General features: G+C 48.8%; 2 protein-coding genes across 2 annotated transcripts; one reads left to right on the forward strand and one right to left on the reverse strand.

Annotated features, from left to right (window-relative positions):
• Window positions 1-16982: 16982 nt before the first annotated feature.
• Window positions 16983-17554, reverse strand: LOC141164241 (histone H2A.J-like). The gene has a single exon (XM_073649368.1). It carries the CDS (start codon window positions 17390-17392, stop codon window positions 16988-16990), a length of 405 nt encoding a protein of 134 aa, XP_073505469.1. The 5' UTR covers window positions 17393-17554; the 3' UTR covers window positions 16983-16987.
• A 122-nt stretch (window positions 17555-17676) lies between these two features.
• Window positions 17677-18289, forward strand: LOC141164242 (histone H2B 1.1-like). Its single transcript, XM_073649369.1, has one exon. The coding sequence runs from the start codon at window positions 17708-17710 to the stop codon at window positions 18086-18088; it is 381 nt and encodes a 126-aa protein (XP_073505470.1). The 5' UTR covers window positions 17677-17707; the 3' UTR covers window positions 18089-18289.
• The last annotated feature ends 848 nt before the right edge of the window (window positions 18290-19137 follow it).

Below are 19137 nucleotides of genomic sequence, written 5' to 3' on the forward strand. Positions count from 1 at the left end.
GTAAGCTGCATGCACTACACACATCCCATTTCCGAGGAACAGACCAACGGTACTCCCACTTAGAAATGTGCAGGTACGACAGAGTCTGTTCCTGGTTGGAGTGGGAGGGGGGTGGTACATCCCAGTAGTGTAGGGGCAGATAGGGGGAGCAGCCTGGGTAAAGTTAGGAGCTCATTGGGTGCTGGTCACCTGAGCTCACACATAGAGGGAGTATATAAGGTGGGCACCATCTAAGATCAGGGTCAGTCAGTCAGTCGGTCAGTCTGTGAGAAGACAGTTTGTAAGCCTTTGCAGAGGAGTGGAAGAGAGCAGAGGAGCAGAGCAGCCCCAGGCCAGAGTGAGAGAGGAGAGAACGAAAGACCCAGAGGGGGAGAAAGAAGGAACTCTGAGAGCCCAAATATAATCACAGGGTGAAGAGTTGGCAACAGGGTACCGGATCCCAAACTGGTGGGGGCTACAACATACCTCAGCCAGAGACCGGAGGCCGTGGGCAGCATCTGCCACGGCCACCCACCATATCCACCCAGAAGGCAGACCACGCATAGGGTCAGGGAACCAGAGGCAAGGGTTCGCCAACAAGAGGCCCGAGGGAGCCGGACATAGGTGGATCCCTGGTGGGGAAGGCCAGAGACGAGGACAGGACAGAACGGGAGCTCAGAACCACGCTCCAGAACTACTTGGGGGTTGGCCGAGTCCAGGACCTGGTGGACGCAGCACGGCTCGGGTGGTCACTCAAGGCCGGAGTGACCGGAACATCTGCAGTAAGTAAAGAACCCTGAACTGCACAACCCGACTCTGACTCTCATTACCATCATCCCTGCACCTCCACAACCACCATCCTCTGCACCTGACCCCCCTGAGGCTATACCCCTCCCGTTGGGGGTTATACTACCTAAGCTGCACAAACACCATCAGCCTCAGCGGACCCTGCTGCAGCGGCGGCCGTAGTGACCGCAATTCAACGGGTGGCGTAGTCGACATAAAGAACTTTAGTAACATCAGTAAGGACTGCCACACACTGAGTTTGACACCCTGGGCACGGACCGGGTCACAGCCACTCGGAGACTACAACCCCCATCTGATCCGGCTCCGGGTATCCCCAACAACACTGGCCCAGGGGGCGCGTCATATACAGCAGGATATGGAGGGTAATAACTTCATGTGGCCATATACAGCGCTATATGGAGGGTAATAACATCATGTGGCCGTATACAGCGCTATATGGAGGGTAATAACATCATGTGGCCGTATACAGCGCTATATGGAGGGTAATAACTTCATGTGGCCGTATACAGCGCTATATGGAGGGTAATAACATCATGTGGCCGTATACAGCGCTATATGGAGGGTAATAACATCATGTGGCCGTATACAGCGCTATATGGAGGGTAATAACTTCATGTGGCCGTATACAGCGTTATATGGAGGGTAATAACATCATGTGGCCGTATACAGCGCTATATGGAGGGTAATAACATCATGTGGCCGTATACAGCGCTATATGGAGGGTGATAACATCATGTGGCCGTATACAGCGCTATATGGAGGGTAATAACATCATGTGGCCGTATACAGCGCTATATGGAGGGTAATAACATCATGTGGCCGTATACAGCGCTATATGGAGGGTAATAACATCATTTGGCCGTATACAGCGCTATATGGAGGGTAATAACATCATGTGGCCGTATACAGCGCTATATGGAGGTATTACACGTGGTGTGATGGCGGCGGCTCCTATCAGACTGGGAGCAGATCTGGTACATTCCTCACTATGTGACTGGATATCAGGCTGTTTGAACGTGTACAGCACGTTTGGAAGCAGAAAGCATCATGTGGCCATATATACTGCCCTATATGGGTGGTTACACCCCAATATATTCCATTTATTTTACTCCCTTACAGAACGCCATTAATTCCACAGTGCCTTACAGACATTATCATCACTGTCCCCAATACATACATACTACGTACAAACATTTGGGACTGCAATGGGCTGGAATGTAGCTCCGGCATATGCCAATGCTTACATTAACCTCTTCGAAGACCTCCATGTATACACCAATGAACTCTTCAAACGGCGTTCCACATGCCGGCACCGATACATTGATGGTATCTATTGTTTTCAACTGCATCAGACCAGAACTTCAATTCACTTTCAATTACAGCACTCATTTCTGGCAGGATAGTAGCCAAGGACACCACAGAGATCCTTTCTACAGACCTTTATTCAAAACCAACTGACTGCACCAGACGACTACATTACTCCAGTTGCCATCCCACATACACTAAAAACAGCCTCCCTCGCTCACCATTCCAGAGGGACTCCCGCATCGTCAAAAATGCTCTACCCACCAGACTGAACAAAATGTTGCTTAAATTTAGGAACAGGAACTATCCCACCACACTTCTCAACAAGGAAATGAACAGGGCTCTCGCTTCAGACTCTCCCTCTCCCCAAAAGTTCAAAGGGGAAGAGTACCATTCATGCACGTATACCATCCCCTGATGCTCAAAATTCACATCATTATCAGGAAACATTGGCCACTCCTAACAAAAGCCTACCCCAATATTGAGGCATTCAAATCACCAGCCCTCATGTGAATGAAAAGACCCTGCAACATCTGTGACAGATTAGTGAAAGCCGACATAGGAAGTACAGTTAGGTCCATATATATTTGAACAGAGACAACATTTTTCTAATTTTGGTTCTAGACATTACCACAATGAATTTTAAACAAAACAATTCAGATGCAGTTGAAGTTCAGACTTTCAGCTTTCATTTGAGGGTATCCACATTAAAATTGGATGAAGGGTTTAGGAGTTTCAGCTCCTTAACATGTGCCACCCTGTTTTTAAAGGGACCGAAAGTAATCGGACAGATTAAATAATTGTAAATAAAATGTTCATTTCTAGTACTTGGTTGAAAACCCTTTGTTGGCAATGACTGCCTGAAGTCTTGAACTCATGGACATCACCAGACGCTGTGTTTCCTCCTTTTTGATGCTCTGCCAGGCCTTCACTGCGGTGGTTTTCAGTTGCTGTTTGTTTGTGGGCCTTTCTGTCTGAAGTTTAGTCTTTAACAAGTGAAATGCATGCTGAATTGGGTTGAGATCAGGTGACTGACTTGGCCATTCAAGAATATTCCACTTCTTTGCTTTAATAAACTCCTGGGTTGCTTTGGCTTTATGTTTTGGGTCATTGTCCATCTGTAGTATGAAACGATGACCAATCAGTTTGGCTGCATTTGGCTGGATCTGAGCACACAGTATGGCTCTGAATACATCAGAATTCATTCGGCTGCTTCTGTCCTGTGTCACATCATCAATAAACACTAGTAACCCAGTGCCACTGGCAGCCATGCATGCCCAAGCCATCACACTGCCTCCGCAGTGTTTTACAGATGATGTGGTATGCTTTGGATCATGAGCTGTACCACGCCTTCGCCATACTTTTCTCTTTCCATCATTCTGGTAGAGGTTGATCTTGGTTTCATCTGTCCAAAGAATGTTCTTCCAGAATTGTGCTGGCTTTTTTAGATGTTTTTTAGCAAAGTCCAGTCTAGGCTTTTTATTCTTGATGCTTATGAGTGGCTTGCACCGTGCAGTGAACCCTCTGTATTTACTTTCATGCAGTCTTCTCTTTATGGTAGATTTGGATATTGATACGCCTACCTCCTGGAGAGTGTTGTTCACTTGGTTGGCTGTTGTGAAGGGGTTTCTCTTCACCATGGAGATTATTCTGCGATCATCCACCACTGTTGTCTTCCGTGGGCGCCCAGGTTTTTTTGCATTGATGAGTTCACCAGTGCTTTCTTTCTTTCTCAGGATGTACCAAACAGTAGATTTTGCCACTCTTAATATTGTAGCAATTTCTCGGATGGGTTTTTCTGTTTTTGCAGCTTAAGGATGGCTTGTTTCACCTGCATGGAGAGCTCCTTTGACCGCATGTTTACTTCACAGCAAAACCTTCCAAATGCAAGCACCACACCTCAAATCAACTCCAGGCCTTTCATCTGCTTAATTGAGAATGACATAACGAAGGGATTGCCCACGCCTGTTCATGAAATAGCCTTGGATTCAATTGTCCAATACTTTTGGTCCCTTTAAAAACAGGGTGGCACATGTTATGGAGCTGAAACTCCTAAACTCTTCATCCAATTTTAATGTGGATACCCTCAAATGAAAGCTGAAAGTCTGAACTTCAACTGCATCTGAATTGTTTTGTTTAAAATTCATTGTGGTAATGTCTAGAACCAAAATTAGAAAAATGTTGTCTCTGTCCAAATATATATGGACCTAACTGTATCCAGAAATGGTCCATTCAACGCTTCCTTTGTTCCCGTAGACAGAGCACATTCTCTTCCTTCATTTGCGCAGTATGTTCTAACATCACTAAGTCTGACAACGTCACACACCGAGAATGGTCAAATCATATCGGCTCTCAGCCACCCCAGAAATGGCACATCCATAAGATGCGCCAAATCTGGCGCTTAGCCTCTGCTCTTTCCACTTGCCCTGGTGCAGTGGCAAGTGGGGTAATAAGGTTGGGGCTCATGTCAGTCTTGTATTGGCAGCTGACGTGAAGCCCAGGTAAGTAATGGAGGGCATCTTAGACGCCCCCATTACTAACCCCATATTAAAGTTTTTGAAATAAAGACACGGACAGAATAAAGTCTGTGATTAAAACAATGTGGAATTTTATTTAAAATTTATTAAAACAAATAAATACTGTTTATACTCACCTAGCGCCCATTCAGCTAAAGCCATTGTCACCTGTAAAAAAAACAAATAAAAAACAACCATATCCCCCATCTGTCCGCCGTGATGACATAATCCAGTGTCACACGACGATTTGGGTCATTTCTACAGCAGTCACACCAGCAATCACTGGTGTGACTGCATAGAGTGCTGTCCTCTACAACACTAACAGGAGTGTAATCACTCCTGCCAGTGTATAGTGCTGAGCTGCCAGGACTAAGGTCACTGGTGCTCAATCAGTTGATGATCAGCTGAAAACTCCAGTGACCTCACTTACTACATCAGTGTTGCGTATGAAAATTCTCACGCAGCACCGGTGCCGTAAGTGAGGTCACCGGAGCTCAAGGCTGATGGAACTCCAGTGACCTAAGTCCCATCAGCTCAGCACTATACACTGGCAGGAATGATCACACTCCTATCAGTGTATAGCGAGCTGCCGAGTGATCGGGATTACGGCAGACAGGGGAGTATAAAGGCCCGGCGAAATGCGCATCAGGGACGTTGCCCTGACTGTAAACCAGATAGCCATAGTTAGATTGCCATTTCATTGCTAGGTGCAGAGTGCAGTGCATTGGTTGATTTGAGCCCAAGACCTACACCGGTGTATGCCGCGTGTTGGGTCTCTCGCATACCAGAGAGACTGTGAGCGCAACTGAAGCCCTCATATACGATCTCTCCTGTTGTCCGCACAAACACATGTGCGGGCAATGTGGAAGGGTACCGGCGGCAGCACACACAGAGCTGCTAGATACATTGTGATTTAGATGTATACTTACATGAAAGTGAACAATATCGGATCAAAGTATCAATTGCTTGACATTCTGCTAAGCATTGCAATACATTGCCCCTTCATGTACAAAACATGGTGATTAATTATATCCAGGTTTGATGGACTGGTTGCCCCATCTTTCATCATCTATTAATATTATGGGCTATAAGTCTAACATTTTTTGGCTCATGTGTACATTGGGTATAAGTGCACCCTGTGACACAGTATAACTCAATCCTAGACATCATCTAAGTTACTCAATTACAATTTAGCAACTACCACATTAATATATAAACCCAACCGTTAATTAAAATAGGGACAGTGGTTAGGAATTTACAATAGATTACATCCCCATTATCTGGTTTCTATCTGGACTTTAGTGGATCATGGTCACCAATAATATTTACTAATTCATTAACTGTGATCCAATATACATCCTTAACTGGATGTAGGTACAATTGTTATTAAGAAATGAATATTTTATTTAATAATTAATAAGTTAATTTTTATTCACATCCTTTCCCTCTCTTCTCCCTTTTCACAGCATATCGCAGATATCAAGACTCTGACACTGTTTGCTCCATGAGCCTCCTGATGAACTCTATAACGGAGGGGGGCTATCACCCCATATCGTTGCTCCTATTCGCTTTCAATCTCCTTGAGCAGCATGTTCACGCTGAACTTTCCTCTAATCTCTCATGTAACTCACTATTCGACAACCTACAATCTGGCTTCCGTCCCCACCATTCCACTGAAAATGTCCAGACCAAAATTACTAACGATTTACAGCCAAAGCCAACAGACAATTCTATACTCCTCCTTCTTGACCTGTCCTTTGCCTTCAATACAGTTGACCACTGCCTCCTACTACAAATCCTCTCTTACTTTGGTATCAAAAACCTTGCCCTATCCTGGATCTCCTCATACCTTTCCAACCACACATTTAGCATCTCCCACACTACCTCCTCATCCCACCCTGTCTCTGTTGGGAGTCCCTGAAGGCTCTGTCCTAGGACCCCTACTCATGCATCTATACCCTTGGCCTGGGACAACTTTAAGTCCCATGGCTTACAGTACCATCTGAATGCTGATGAAACTCAGATCTACAGGTGCATCTCACAAAATTAGAATATCATCAAACAAACAGTATCACTGTGCTTGATTGGCCCGCAAACTCGCCTGACCTTAACGCCATAGATAATCTATAGAGTATTGTCAAGAGAAAGATGAGAGACACCAGACCCAACAATGCAGACGAGCTGAAGGCTGCTATCAAAGCAACCTGGGCTTCCATAACAACTCAGCAGGCCACAGGCTGATCGCCTCCATGCCACATGGCCGCATTGATGCAGTAATTGATGCAAAAGGAGCACCGACCAAATATTGAGTGCATTTACTGAACATACATTTCAGTAGGCCAACATTTCGGATCTTAAAATTGTTTTTCAAGCATTCTAATTTACTGAGAATGATTTTTCTGTTTTCCAGTATGTCCCCATGACAGCACCGTAGGAGGAGTAATCCCATATCCTGTGTAGGGACAGGAAGCACAAGAGGTTAAAAGCCCTCCCACCCCCAACCTCCTCAGTGTTTTTCCTGTCCCTACACAGGACAGGGAGTGCAGGAGGAGCGCTGGTGCTGGAGCACTGAAGAAAAAGTTTTTACCTCTGGACCCCGGGGGATCGGGGGGGCCGCGGCTCTCTCCTTCCCGCCGTCAAGCAGGTCCTGGGCCGACACTCCCTGCCGGGAGTCCCTCAGCCCTTCGGTGTGCTGGAGCCTCCGGGTGCCGCTTCCCCATCGCCGGGGCTCTCGGCGTCCTGCTCTGGGCGGGTCCGGCTTCTCCCGGCATCGAAACCGGAAGTCCGGAGATGACGACTTCCGGTGGCGGTCGCGCGGGAAATTCAAACCGCGGTAAGACCAGACGCCAGGGAGCAGGAGAAAATGACTGGACGACCAGGTAAGGTATAAGAAGGGGGGCTGGGGAGCAGCATGGGCAGGCTTACAGCTTTGGCACCCCTGGCAGTACAATGGCTGATGTGTCACACCCTGATACCCACCCTGGATCGTCCCAGAGTCATGTAAGTGTACCATTACCCTTTTTTATATGGTTAATGGGACTTACGCTTACCAGGCCCTCCATATATATATTTTATAGGATGTCCCTGGGCAGTTACCACCTCCTTCTGAAAGAAAGAAGGATATGGGGAAAAAGGCCACAGTAAAATCCAAGAGGTGCCTGGATTGTAACATCAAACTTCCCGACTCATATGCAAAGCGTCTATGTGCTGAATGTAGAGCCTCCATGCTAAAGGAGGAGCACGGGGCTTTATTAAATGAAATGCGCAGTATAATTAAAGAAGAAGTTCAGGCTTCTATCTTTTGACCCAGAGGACACCAACGTGTGCGACACTGTTCCTAAAATTGACGTCCCAGTGGCTAAAGTGGTCAAGAAGACCTCCATCCCCTTTGAGGACTCGTCAGGACTTAAAGATCCTATGGATAGGAAGGCGGACGGACTTTTGAAAAAAGCCTTGGAATCTTCGGTGGCAATCATTAAATCTAATATCGCTGCTACATCTATTGCCAGATCCATGAGAATCTGGCTAGAAGAGTTAGAGAGTCACCTACGGGATGGCACCCCGAGGGAAACTCTCCTTCAATCATTGCCCCTGTTAAAGATGGCAACAAATTTTTTGGCCGACGCTTCGGCGGAATCGGTCAGATTTGTGGCCAGAAATAATGTGCTTTCTAACTCGGCCCGTAGAGCTGTTTGGTTAAAAACATGGTCTGGAGATACAGCTTCTAAGAACAAGCTGTGCTCTATTCCATTTTCAGGGCTCAGAGTATTCGGACCTGTACTAGATGACATTCTAGAAAAAGCGTCCGATAGAGAGAAGGGCTTCCCCGAGGAGAAAAAGAAGGAGCAGCCCTTTCGTAAACCCTTCCCCTCCCGTAAATATAACACTCAGAAAAAAGGGGGGTCCACAAGGGGGGTCCTCCCGTAAATATAACACTCAGAAAAAAGGGGGGTCCACAAGCTGGAGTTTTAATAAGATAGGAAATACCAGCCCAGTACTAGCTCCCGTCCAAAACGACAATGACTATGTCAGAGTGGGGGGGCGATTAAAGTTTTTCAAAAACAGTTGGCATCGGGTCACTCAAAATCCCTGAATACTAACAACTATAGCACAGGGTTACAGGATAGAATTTTCTCAATATCCCCTGCAAAAATTCCGCCTGACAAAGGGTTTCCCTTCCTCTCTTTCCCGTCTACGGGCAGACATAGAGAAGCTTCTACATCAGAGGGTTATTGTGCCAGTTCCGGAACACGAACAACATCAGGGCCATTACTCCTCTCTGCTTTCAATAAAGAAACCGTCAGGGGAATTCCATACAATAATCAACTTGAAACCCCTAAACCGGTGGGTCTGTTACAAAAAATTCCGCATGGAATCAGTAAGATCAGCCATTCCTCTAATAGACGCAGATGCGGTAATGTGCACCCTGGACCTCAGAGATGCATACTACCACCTGCCAATACTTTCCTCAAGTCAGCAATATCTGAGGTTTGCACTACCATCAGGCAGTCAGATTCTACACTACCAGTTCCGATGTCTTCCCTTTGGCCTGTCATCTGCTCCCAGAATCTTTACCAAGATCATGGCAGAGGTGGTGGCCTATATCCGACTCAGGGATATTACCATCATTCCGTACTTGGACGACTTCCTGGTGGTGGCAGGATCTCCTCTAGGTATGACGCAACATCTGGAAGTTGTCCTACAGACATTTACCAACCTGGGTTTGATTGTGAAAAAAGAAAAATCCAATCTTATCCCCAGTACTTCACACATCTTCCTGGGAGTCCAGCTCGAATCCCGAAGGCGAATGTCTTATCTCCCGGAAGACAAAATACTCTCAATTCCACAAAGGATTCGTTCCTTTTCAACAGAGAAGAAACCTTAAATTCGAAAGGCAATGAGTATTTTGGGAATTATGACATCATGCATCACCTGTGTCAGATGGCGCCAGTTCCATTCCAGGTCTCTACAGAAATGCATCCTGGAAGTGACAGACGGACATCAGAATTACCTAGACAGGAGGATGTCTTTGTCCAGAGACGCCCAGGACTCCCTACACTGGTGGCTCAACCAGAAGAATCTACAGACGGGAGTGCAGTGGATTCTGGAACCTTGTCTTTTAGTGACCACGGACGCAAGTCTCTCAGGATGGGGAGCTTGAGTGGGAGATTCTTATTTCCAAGGAACATGGTCCACAGAAATTCAGACCCGATCATCAAATTTTCGGGAACTACAGTCGATCTGGGAAGCCCTACAGAGAAGCCGGGCTGTCTTAAGAGACAGACATGTAAAAATCCTGTCGGACAACATCACGGCAGTCTCCTTCATCAGACATCAGGGCGGACCAAGACATGCACTGCTCCAGTCCCTGACCAAAAGGATATTCTTAGGGATAGAGAAAATAGTGAGCTCCATTTCAGCAGTTCACCTTCGGGGATCCGACAATCAGGAGGCAGATTATCTCAGCAGGCGTCAGATGAAGGCTTCAGAATGGGAACTGAACGAAGAGGTGTTCCAGCAACTAACTCGCAGATGGGGTCAGCCGCACCTAGACCTTTTTGCATCCAGAACGAATGCAAAGACAACATCTTTCTTCTCTCTCGACCCAGGAGATCATCCTCTGGCAGTGGATGCTCTCTCACAATATTGGGGAGAAGGCCTAACATATGCCTTCCCACCTGCCCCTCTAATTCCGAGAATGCTGCGGAAAATTCAGGAAGATCGGGCGACAGTCATAGCAATTGTCCCGTTCTGGCCAAGGAGGAGTTGGTTCTCCCTTCTACGTCATCTAGCGTTGGAAGACCCAATCATTTTACCATTTCAGGAGGATCTTCTGACACAAGGTCCACTGTTGCATCGGAATCTTCAACAACTCCAGCTCTCAACCTGGCTTCTGAAGGGGAGATCCTGAAGAATAAGGGCTTATCCGCCAGAATGATCCAGACTATGCAGGCTAGTAGAAAACCTGTAACTCAGGCCATATATAAAAAAGTCTGGCAGACCTTTTGTCAGTTCCACAGGGCGGTAGACACCTCACAGCCAGACATCCCTGCGATCCTTGACTTTTTGCAGGCAGGATTTGACGCAGGTCTTAGACCAAGTACCTTGAAGGTGCAGATTGCGGCACTAGGTGCTTTCTTCGACACATCATTGTCCGCGCATCCCTGGATAATCAGGTTTGTCAAGGCAATCCAGAGACTTAGGCCTACCCAGAGAATTTCTTCCCCTCCATGGGATCTGAATCTTGTCCTGAGAGTCCTTTGTAAGCCTGCCTTTGGCCCAGTTAATGAATTGGGAATAAAGAACTTGACTCTGAAAACAGTCTTCTTGGTGGCAATCACCACGGCTAAACGGTTGGGTGAAATCCAGGCTCTGTCTATTGTCGAGCCTTGTATGCAAATTTGGGATGATTGCATCATTTTGAAGCTGGATCCGTAGCGCCCCGAGGGTTCGGTTGCTACAGGGGTATTGCACCTCAACCAGAGGTGTGATATTCCACTCCCAGGTAAGGATGGAGTGTGGACCAGGGCTCAGTTAGCTGCACACATACATACACACACTGCTCATTTCCGGGGGACAGCTCGACGGTGCTCCCATTTATATATATGCAGGCACAACTGACTATGTCCCTGGCTGGAGTGGGGAGGGGGGGAGAGAACCCAGTGATGTAGGAGCAAAGGGGATGGTTTCTGGAGCATAGGAAGGAGCTCATTGGGTGCAGGTCACCTGAGATCAGACACAGTAAAGCAGATAAAAGGTGAGGGCCATCTTAGGAGGGAGTTCAGGTCAGTTCGTTCAGTCAGTCAGAGCAGAAGGAGGAGAGAGCTGACAGGGAGCCGAGGCTCAGCCTGAGCTCAGCTCCACGAGGCAGGCCTAGGGTGAAGGCCGGAGAAGGAGAAGGAAGGAAGAAAGGTGGAGAGAAAGAGGAGTAGAAAGGCTCCAGAAACAAGAAGGCAGAAGGGACCCTAAGAACCCACGAGATATCGGGTGAAGGGTCAGGCCGCAGAAGGGTACCGGATTCCCAAGTTGGTGGAGGTAAATTATCCCTCAGCCAAAGACCGGAGGTCGTGATCATCTATTGGTGCGACCCCCCGCTACACCCACTAGGAAGGCACCACATAGGGTCAGGGAAACCGGCGATAGGTTTCACCAAGAGAAGGCCTGAGGTAGCTGGACAGAAGTGTGGTCACTGGTGGGGCACGAGAGGCCAGAGAAAGGATAGAAGGGAGTCCTGTGCCATACTCCTGAATTGCCTGGGGGTTGACCAAGCTCCTCACCTGGTGGACGCAGCACGGCTTGTGCAGTCATTGCCGGCAGAAGTGACTCGGATAACAACGGTGAGTAAAAGACCCTGGACTGCATCACTGACTCTGTGTGATTTATGCTGCGCCTGCACCATCACCCCCAGCATCCTACTACACTGCCCTGGGGCTACACTCTTCCCGTGGGGAGTTATACTATCTCAGCTGCACACACCATCAGCCCCAGTGGACTGCCTTGCAGCGGTGGTTCATAATAGCCGCAATCCACGGGTGGCGTAGTCGGACATTAAATCATAAAAACCCTAAGAAAAACTGCCACTGGTTTGACCACCCTGAGCCACGAACCGGGTCACCGCCACGGAGACTACAACCCCCAGAGACCCGGCTCCGGGTAACCCACACACGTGCACCCACGGCCCAGGGGGGCGCGTCAACTTCAAGTTTCTACCCGAAGGTGGTGTCATCAATGACCTTAAACCAAGAAGTGGTTCTTCCATCATTCTGCGAAAACCCTAAGAATCAGAGGGAGGAAGAGTTCCACCATCTCGATGTCTGCAGAGCAGTGTTGGCCTATTTGGAAGCCACTCGGAACTGGAGATTAGACTCTAATCTTTTTATACAGTTTGGGGGAAAAAATAGAGGCAGGAAGGCTTCAAACCCATCCTTAGCTAGATGGGTTACATCCATGATTAATCTATCATATCTTTCAGAAGGACAGCCTCCCCCTGAAACTATAAAAGCCCATTCCACCAGAGCAATCTCCACCTCATGGGCAACTAGAGTAGGAGCTACCATTGAACAGATATGTACCGCAGCCACATGGTCAGGACAGACTACATTCTGCAAACACTACAAGCTAGATGTTCTCTCACAGCAGTGATCTGCGTTTGGTACGAAGGTACTTCATGCTGTTATCCCACCCTAAGCTATGAGTTCTTGGGTATACTCCTACGGTGCTGTCATGGGGACGTACTGGAAAACCGGAATTAGTGTTACCGGTAATGATGTTTCCAGGGGTCCACATGACAGCACCCTTATTTCCCTCCCTATATTGCTACTGTATGTGATTCTAACATACTAGATGGTGGCCCGATTCTAACGCATCGGGTATTCTAGAATATGTATACGGCCGACCGGGCGCAATTAGCAGAGCGGTGTTTAAACTTGGCGCCAAAAGCGCTGATTGGTCGCGGCCGGCAACCGCGACCAATCAGCAAAGCGGTGTTTAAATTTGGCAGCAATATCGGTGATTGGTCGCGGGCGGCGGCGGCAACCAATCACTGAACCGTGTTAGTGAGGACTGGAGAGCGTGTTTGAATTTGGCGCCAAAATCTTCGATTAGTCGCGACCGCGACCAATCAGCAAAGCTGTGTTTAAATTTGGCGCCAAAATCTTTGATTAGTCGCGAACGCGACCAATCAGCAAAGCGGTGTTTAAATTTGGCGACAATCTCGCTGATTGGTCGCGGATGGCGGCCGCGACCAATCAACAGAGCGTTGTTTAAATTTTGCACCAATCTCGCTGATTGGTCGCGACCAATCAACAGAGTGTTGTTTAAATTTTGCACCAATCTCGCTGATTGGTCGCGGTAGGCTGGCGGCCGCGAGCAATCAGCAGAGCGTTGTTTAAATTTGGCGCCAATGTCGCAGATTGGTCGCGGTCGGCTGGCGTCTGTGACCAATCAGCAGAGCGCTGTTTACATTTGGCGCCAATCTCGCTGATTGTTCGCGGCTGGCGTCCGCGACCAATCAGCAGACCGTTGTATAAATTTGGCGCCAATCTCGCAGACTGGTCGCGGCTGGCGGCCGCGACCAATCAACAGAGCGTTGTTTAAATGTTGCGCCAATCTCGCTGATTGGTCGCGGTCAGCTGGCGGCCGCGACCAATCAGCAGAGCGTTGTTTAAATTTGGCGCCAATGACGCTGAATGGTCGCGGCTGCCACCTGCGACCAATCAGCAGTGTTTAAATGTGTCGGCAAGATCGCTGATTGGTCGCGGGCAGCGTCCGCGACCAATCAGCACAGCAGTGTTTAAGTGTTGCGCTAAGATCGGTGATTGGTCGCGGCCGCAATTTAAATGTGGCGCCCAAATCTCTGATTGGTCGCGGGCGGTCAGCACAGCGGTGTTTAACTTTTGCGCCAAGATCACTGATTGGTTGCGGCCGGAATCACATTTAAACACTGCTGTGCTGATTGGTCGCGGACGCTGCCCGCGACCAATCACCTATTTGGGCGCCACATTTAAATAGCGTCCGCGACCAATCAGCACAGCGGTGTTTAACTTTTTCGGCAAGATCAGTGATTGGTCGCGGCCGGAGACCGCGACCAATCAGCGAATCGTATTGATGAGGACCGGGGAGCGGAATCGTATTGGTGAGGACCGGGGAACGCCGCTGCTGGGACATGAGCAACTGCTCGCAGCAGAAGTATCCCGACCCGCAGCGCCGCTCCCCGGTCCTCCCTTGACACCCTAGCCGCTGATCTCCCGACAGTAGCCACATGGTGTTACTAAGGTCCGGACATTTGTGTTCAAAATCGCTGATTGATCACGGGCGCTGCCCGCGACCAATCACCGATTTGGGCGCCACATTTTAAATATCGGCCGCGACCAATCACCGATCTTGGCGCCACATTTAAACACCGCTGTGCTGATTGGTCGCGGACCCTGCCCGCGACCAATCACCGATTTGAGCACCACATTTAAATAGCGGACGCGACCAATCGTGATCTTGGCGCAACATTTAAACACCGCTGTGCTGATTGGTCGCAGACGCTGCCCTCGACCAATCACCGTTTTGGGCACCACATTTAAATAGTGTCCGCGACCAATCAGCACAGCGGTGTTTAAATGTTTCTGCAAGATCGGTGATTGGTCGCGGCCGCTATATAAATGTGGCTGCCCGCGACCAATCAGCACAGCGGTGTTTAAATGTGTCTGCAAGATCGGTGATTGGTCGCGGGCGCTATTTAAATGTGGCGCCCAAATCTGTGATTGGTCGCGGGCAGCGTCGGCGACCAATCAGCACAGCGGTGTTTAAATGTCTCTGCAAGATCGGCGCCACATTTAAACACTGCTGTGCTGATTGGTCGCGGACGCTATTTAAGTGTGGCGCCCAAATCGGTGATTGGTCATGGGCAGTGGCCGCGACCAATCAGCACAGCGGTGTTTAACTTTTGGGCCAAGATCAGTGATTGGTCGCAGCGAGAGATCGCGACCAATCAGCGAATTGTATTGGTGAGGACCGGGGAGCGGCGCTGCCTGTGCGGCTACTTCTGCTGCGAGAAGCCGGGAGATGAGCGACTGCTCGCAGCAGAAGTATATCGACCCGCAGCGCCGCTCCTCGGTCCTCCCTTGACACCCTAGCCGCATGGATGTCAGCGGCGCTGCCTGTGCGGCTACTTCCGCTGCGAGAACCCGGGACATGAGCGGGCGCTCGCAGCAGAAGTATCCCGACCCGCTGCGCCGCTCCCCGGTCCTCCCTTCACACCCTAGCCGCATGGAGGTCAGCGTCGCCGGCGGTCGGGAGATGAGCGCCTCGCGCCGGTCATCTCCCGGCTGCATCGCCGCTGAGCTCCGTCCCACAGATGAGCCGCTAACGGCCGCCATCTTTTTTCAGAAATCCCGCGGCGCTGATTGGCCGCTGCCGGACCAATGAGCGACGCGGGATTTCCTGGACAGACAGACAGACGGGATAAGACGATTATATATATAGATGTCTAAGCAATTCAAAAAATAAAAATAAAATTTTGTTGTACCCAGCCAATGTGGTTCTTGGAAAATCACTGAGGAGGTTGGGGGTGGGAGGGCTTTTAACCTCTTGTGCTTCCTGTCCCTACACAGGATATGGGATTACTCCTCCTACGGTGCTGTGATGTGGGCTCCTGGAAACATCATTACCGGTAAGACTAATTCCGGTTTTCATTGGCTGTAAGCCATAATCATCAACATTAACAGAAATAAACACTTGAAACAGATCACTCTGTTTGTAATGAATCTATATGAGTTTCACTTTTTGTATTGAAGAACTGAAATAAATTAACTTTTTGATGATATTCAAATTTTACGAGATGCGCCTGTACCTCTCTGCTGTCCAGAATCCCGGAGTATCAGCCATATCCTCCTTTTTCTCCTCTCGCTTCTTCAAGCTCAATGTGGACAAATCTGTGCTCAATCTTTCCTCCATCTCACGTATCCACTCTACCCTATCACAATAAATGACATCATATATTCCCCTGTGCCGGAAATTCGCTGCCTTGGAGTACCCTTGACTCTGCTCAGTCCTTCAAACCCCACATACAAACTTACCACCTCCAGCTCAAAAATATTTCCAGAATCCGTCCTTTCCTCAACCCTCAGTCTACTAAAATGCTTGTGCATGCCCTCATCTCCCACCTTGACTAATGCAACATCTTCCTCTGTGTCCTACCTGCGAACACTCTCACACCTCTCCAGTCCGTCCTCAACTCTGCTGCCTCACTAGTTCATCTCGCTCATTCCCCCTTTACAAATCCCTTCATTGGCTCCCAATTCACCGATTTAAACTGCTAATACCGATCTAAAACAAAGCCATCCATAACCTTTCTCCTCCGTACATCTCCGAACTAATCTACCGATATCTTCAGTCTCCTCTCCTCCACACTTATTTGTTCCTCACCCAATTGCCGCCAAGACTTCTCCCGATTATCCCCCATCCCCTGGAATTCTTTGCTCCAACATGTCCGATTATCCACATTCGGATCCTTCAAACGTAACATGAAAACCCATCTCTACAAGAAATTTTACAACCTGCAATGACCCCGCTGCCACTGCAACCCCCCCCCCCTTCAACCTACTGTCTCCTTCCCCATCATCCTGTAGAATATAAGCCTACAAAGGCAGGGTCCTCTTCCCTCTGTACCAGTCTATCATTGTTAGTTTACATTCTGTAAGTAACCCCTCCTCATGTACAGTACAACACTATGGAATTAACGGTGCTATATAAATAATCTCTGCTATAGAATAGATCTGTACGTACAGATAATTCCTGAGATCAGCAGCGCCAGCTCTTGTGGTGACGGTGTGGGTGGCTCTTAGAAGAGCCTTTGGGTTGTGTGGATGATACAGGATCGGCTGCAGCGCTCACTTGCTCTTGCTCGCTTTGTTTGGCGACTTGCTGCTCTCGGTCTTCTTGGGAAGCAGCACGGCCTGGATGTTGGGCAGGACGCCCCCCTGGGCGATGGTCACCCCACCCAGCAGTCTGTTCAGCTCCTCGTCATTGCGCACGGCCAGCTGCAGGTGGCGGGGGATGATGCGGGTCTTCTTGTTGTCCCGGGCGGCATTGCCGGCCAATTCCAGGATCTCAGCGGTCAGATACTCCAGCACAGCAGCCAGATAGACCGGAGCGCCGGCGCCCACCCTCTCAGCATAGTTACCCTTGCGGAGAAGCCTGTGCACACGACCGACCGGGAACTGCAGTCCTGCCCGGGATGAGCGGGTCTTGGCTTTAGCACGGACCTTCCCTCCTTGTTTGCCGCGTCCAGACATCACTGCGATCAGTTATCAGCAGATAAGAGAAGTCTCTTGTGTCATAGATGTGCTGCCTCCTGCACCTTTAATAATCCTCCTCTCCTACCATTGGCTGGATCTGAAGTCACCAATGGAAACAATACTTGTAGAAACGCCAATGAGTTGCAGTGGGCGGAGATAATTGAATGTCCATTGATCACATGATGTTCTCACCCAATAGTACAGTGATCTGACAGCATTGCTCATTTGCATGGCCGGTCTATAAATACGGCCGCTCTGGGAGGAGCAGGATCATTATTCTCTCTCCAGTGAAGAGAACATTCTGCTATCATCATGCCTGAACCTGCCAAGTCTGCACCAGCAGCCAAGAAGGGCTCCAAGAAAGCTGTGACCAAGACTCAGAAGAAGGACAGCAAGAAGCGGAGGAAGAGCAGGAAGGAGAGCTATGCCATCTATGTGTACAAGGTGCTGAAGCAGGTCCACCCTGACACCGGCATCTCCTCCAAGGCCATGGGCATCATGAACTCCTTTGTCAATGACATCTTTGAGCGCATTGCAGGGGAAGCCTCCCGCCTGGCTCACTACAACAAGCGCTCCACCATCACCTCCCGGGAGATCCAGACCGCTGTGCGCCTGCTGCTGCCCGGAGAGCTGGCCAAGCACGCCGTGTCCGAGGGCACCAAGGCCGTCACCAAGTACACCAGCGCCAAGTGATCTGCTCCAAGCTCTGCTCCACCAACCCAAAGGCTCTTCTAAGAGCCACCCACCCCGTCTACATCAGAGCTGTGGCTGCTTGTCTGTGTTCTGCAAGAAATTCCGTGCAGGAACGTATTGCAAAAAATATAGTTGACCACCAGGATGGATCCATGAAAGAGAAGTTATGCCTAACCTACATGTTAGACTTCTGAGAAGGTAAGTGCTATTATGGTTGTTAGTCATGCGTCCGATGTGATATATCTGGACTTTGCAAAGGCGTCTGACGCTGAACCACACAACAGCCAGAAGCCGGGACTAGGTCCAGTATGCAGATGGGTGAAGAACTGGTTAAGGGACAGGAAACATGTTTTAAATGGTAGATTTTCTAAGTATGATATTGCCAGAAGTGGGGACCTCAAGGATCTGTACTGGGAGCAGATGTGGGCGAAGCACAGAACTGTTGGGGATTTTGAATTTCCCGCTCTTTTTACTGTCCTTTTTCCACTTTCTATCATGAGGATGTTGGTCACAAATGGTTCTGATAGTGAAGTATACCCTACATATCCAGCTGTATACCCCCTTATAATGCTATATACCATCCATATAATGTTGTATACCCTTTATATAGTGCTATAGATCCTCCATATACTGCTGTAAATCATCATGTGCTGTATACTCCCCATATAGTGCTCCGTATACCCCCATATATACCAGATATTCAGATCTCGCAGCCCTATATTGGAGACCACCCTATTGATCATTTACAGTCCCCACAAACCCCTGCACCATAAATGAAAAGTGCTTCAGGAACTCATCCCTTCTCCTGAAACACCCTGACCCCACAATAAAGAGGTCAGATAAGGCAGATCACTGGATCACCACCTTTTTCTGCTGCTCCTCTTTACAAAGTGTGAATTCTGCCTGATGCAAAGCTTTTACCTCTACATCAGGTGATTCATCTAATAATCTGTTAGGTGGGGACCACAAGGATCTGGACTGGGAGCAGTAGGGGCCAAAAAGAGGTTTGGAATAATTATCTTTAATCTCTTCATTAATGACCTTGTGAA

Source organism: Phyllobates terribilis, unplaced genomic scaffold (genome assembly GCF_046119375.1).
Source record: "Phyllobates terribilis strain yellow unplaced genomic scaffold, ASM4611937v1 Scaffold_10__3_contigs__length_209671492, whole genome shotgun sequence".
NCBI lineage: Eukaryota > Metazoa > Chordata > Amphibia > Anura > Dendrobatidae > Phyllobates > Phyllobates terribilis.

Excerpts from the sequence above, each read along its gene's own strand:
- LOC141164241 (XM_073649368.1), bottom strand. The coding sequence starts at position 17,392 with ATGTCTGGACGCGGCAAACAAGGAGGGAAGGTCCGTGCTAAAGCCAAG.
- LOC141164242 (XM_073649369.1), top strand. The coding sequence starts at position 17,708 with ATGCCTGAACCTGCCAAGTCTGCACCAGCAGCCAAGAAGGGCTCCAAG.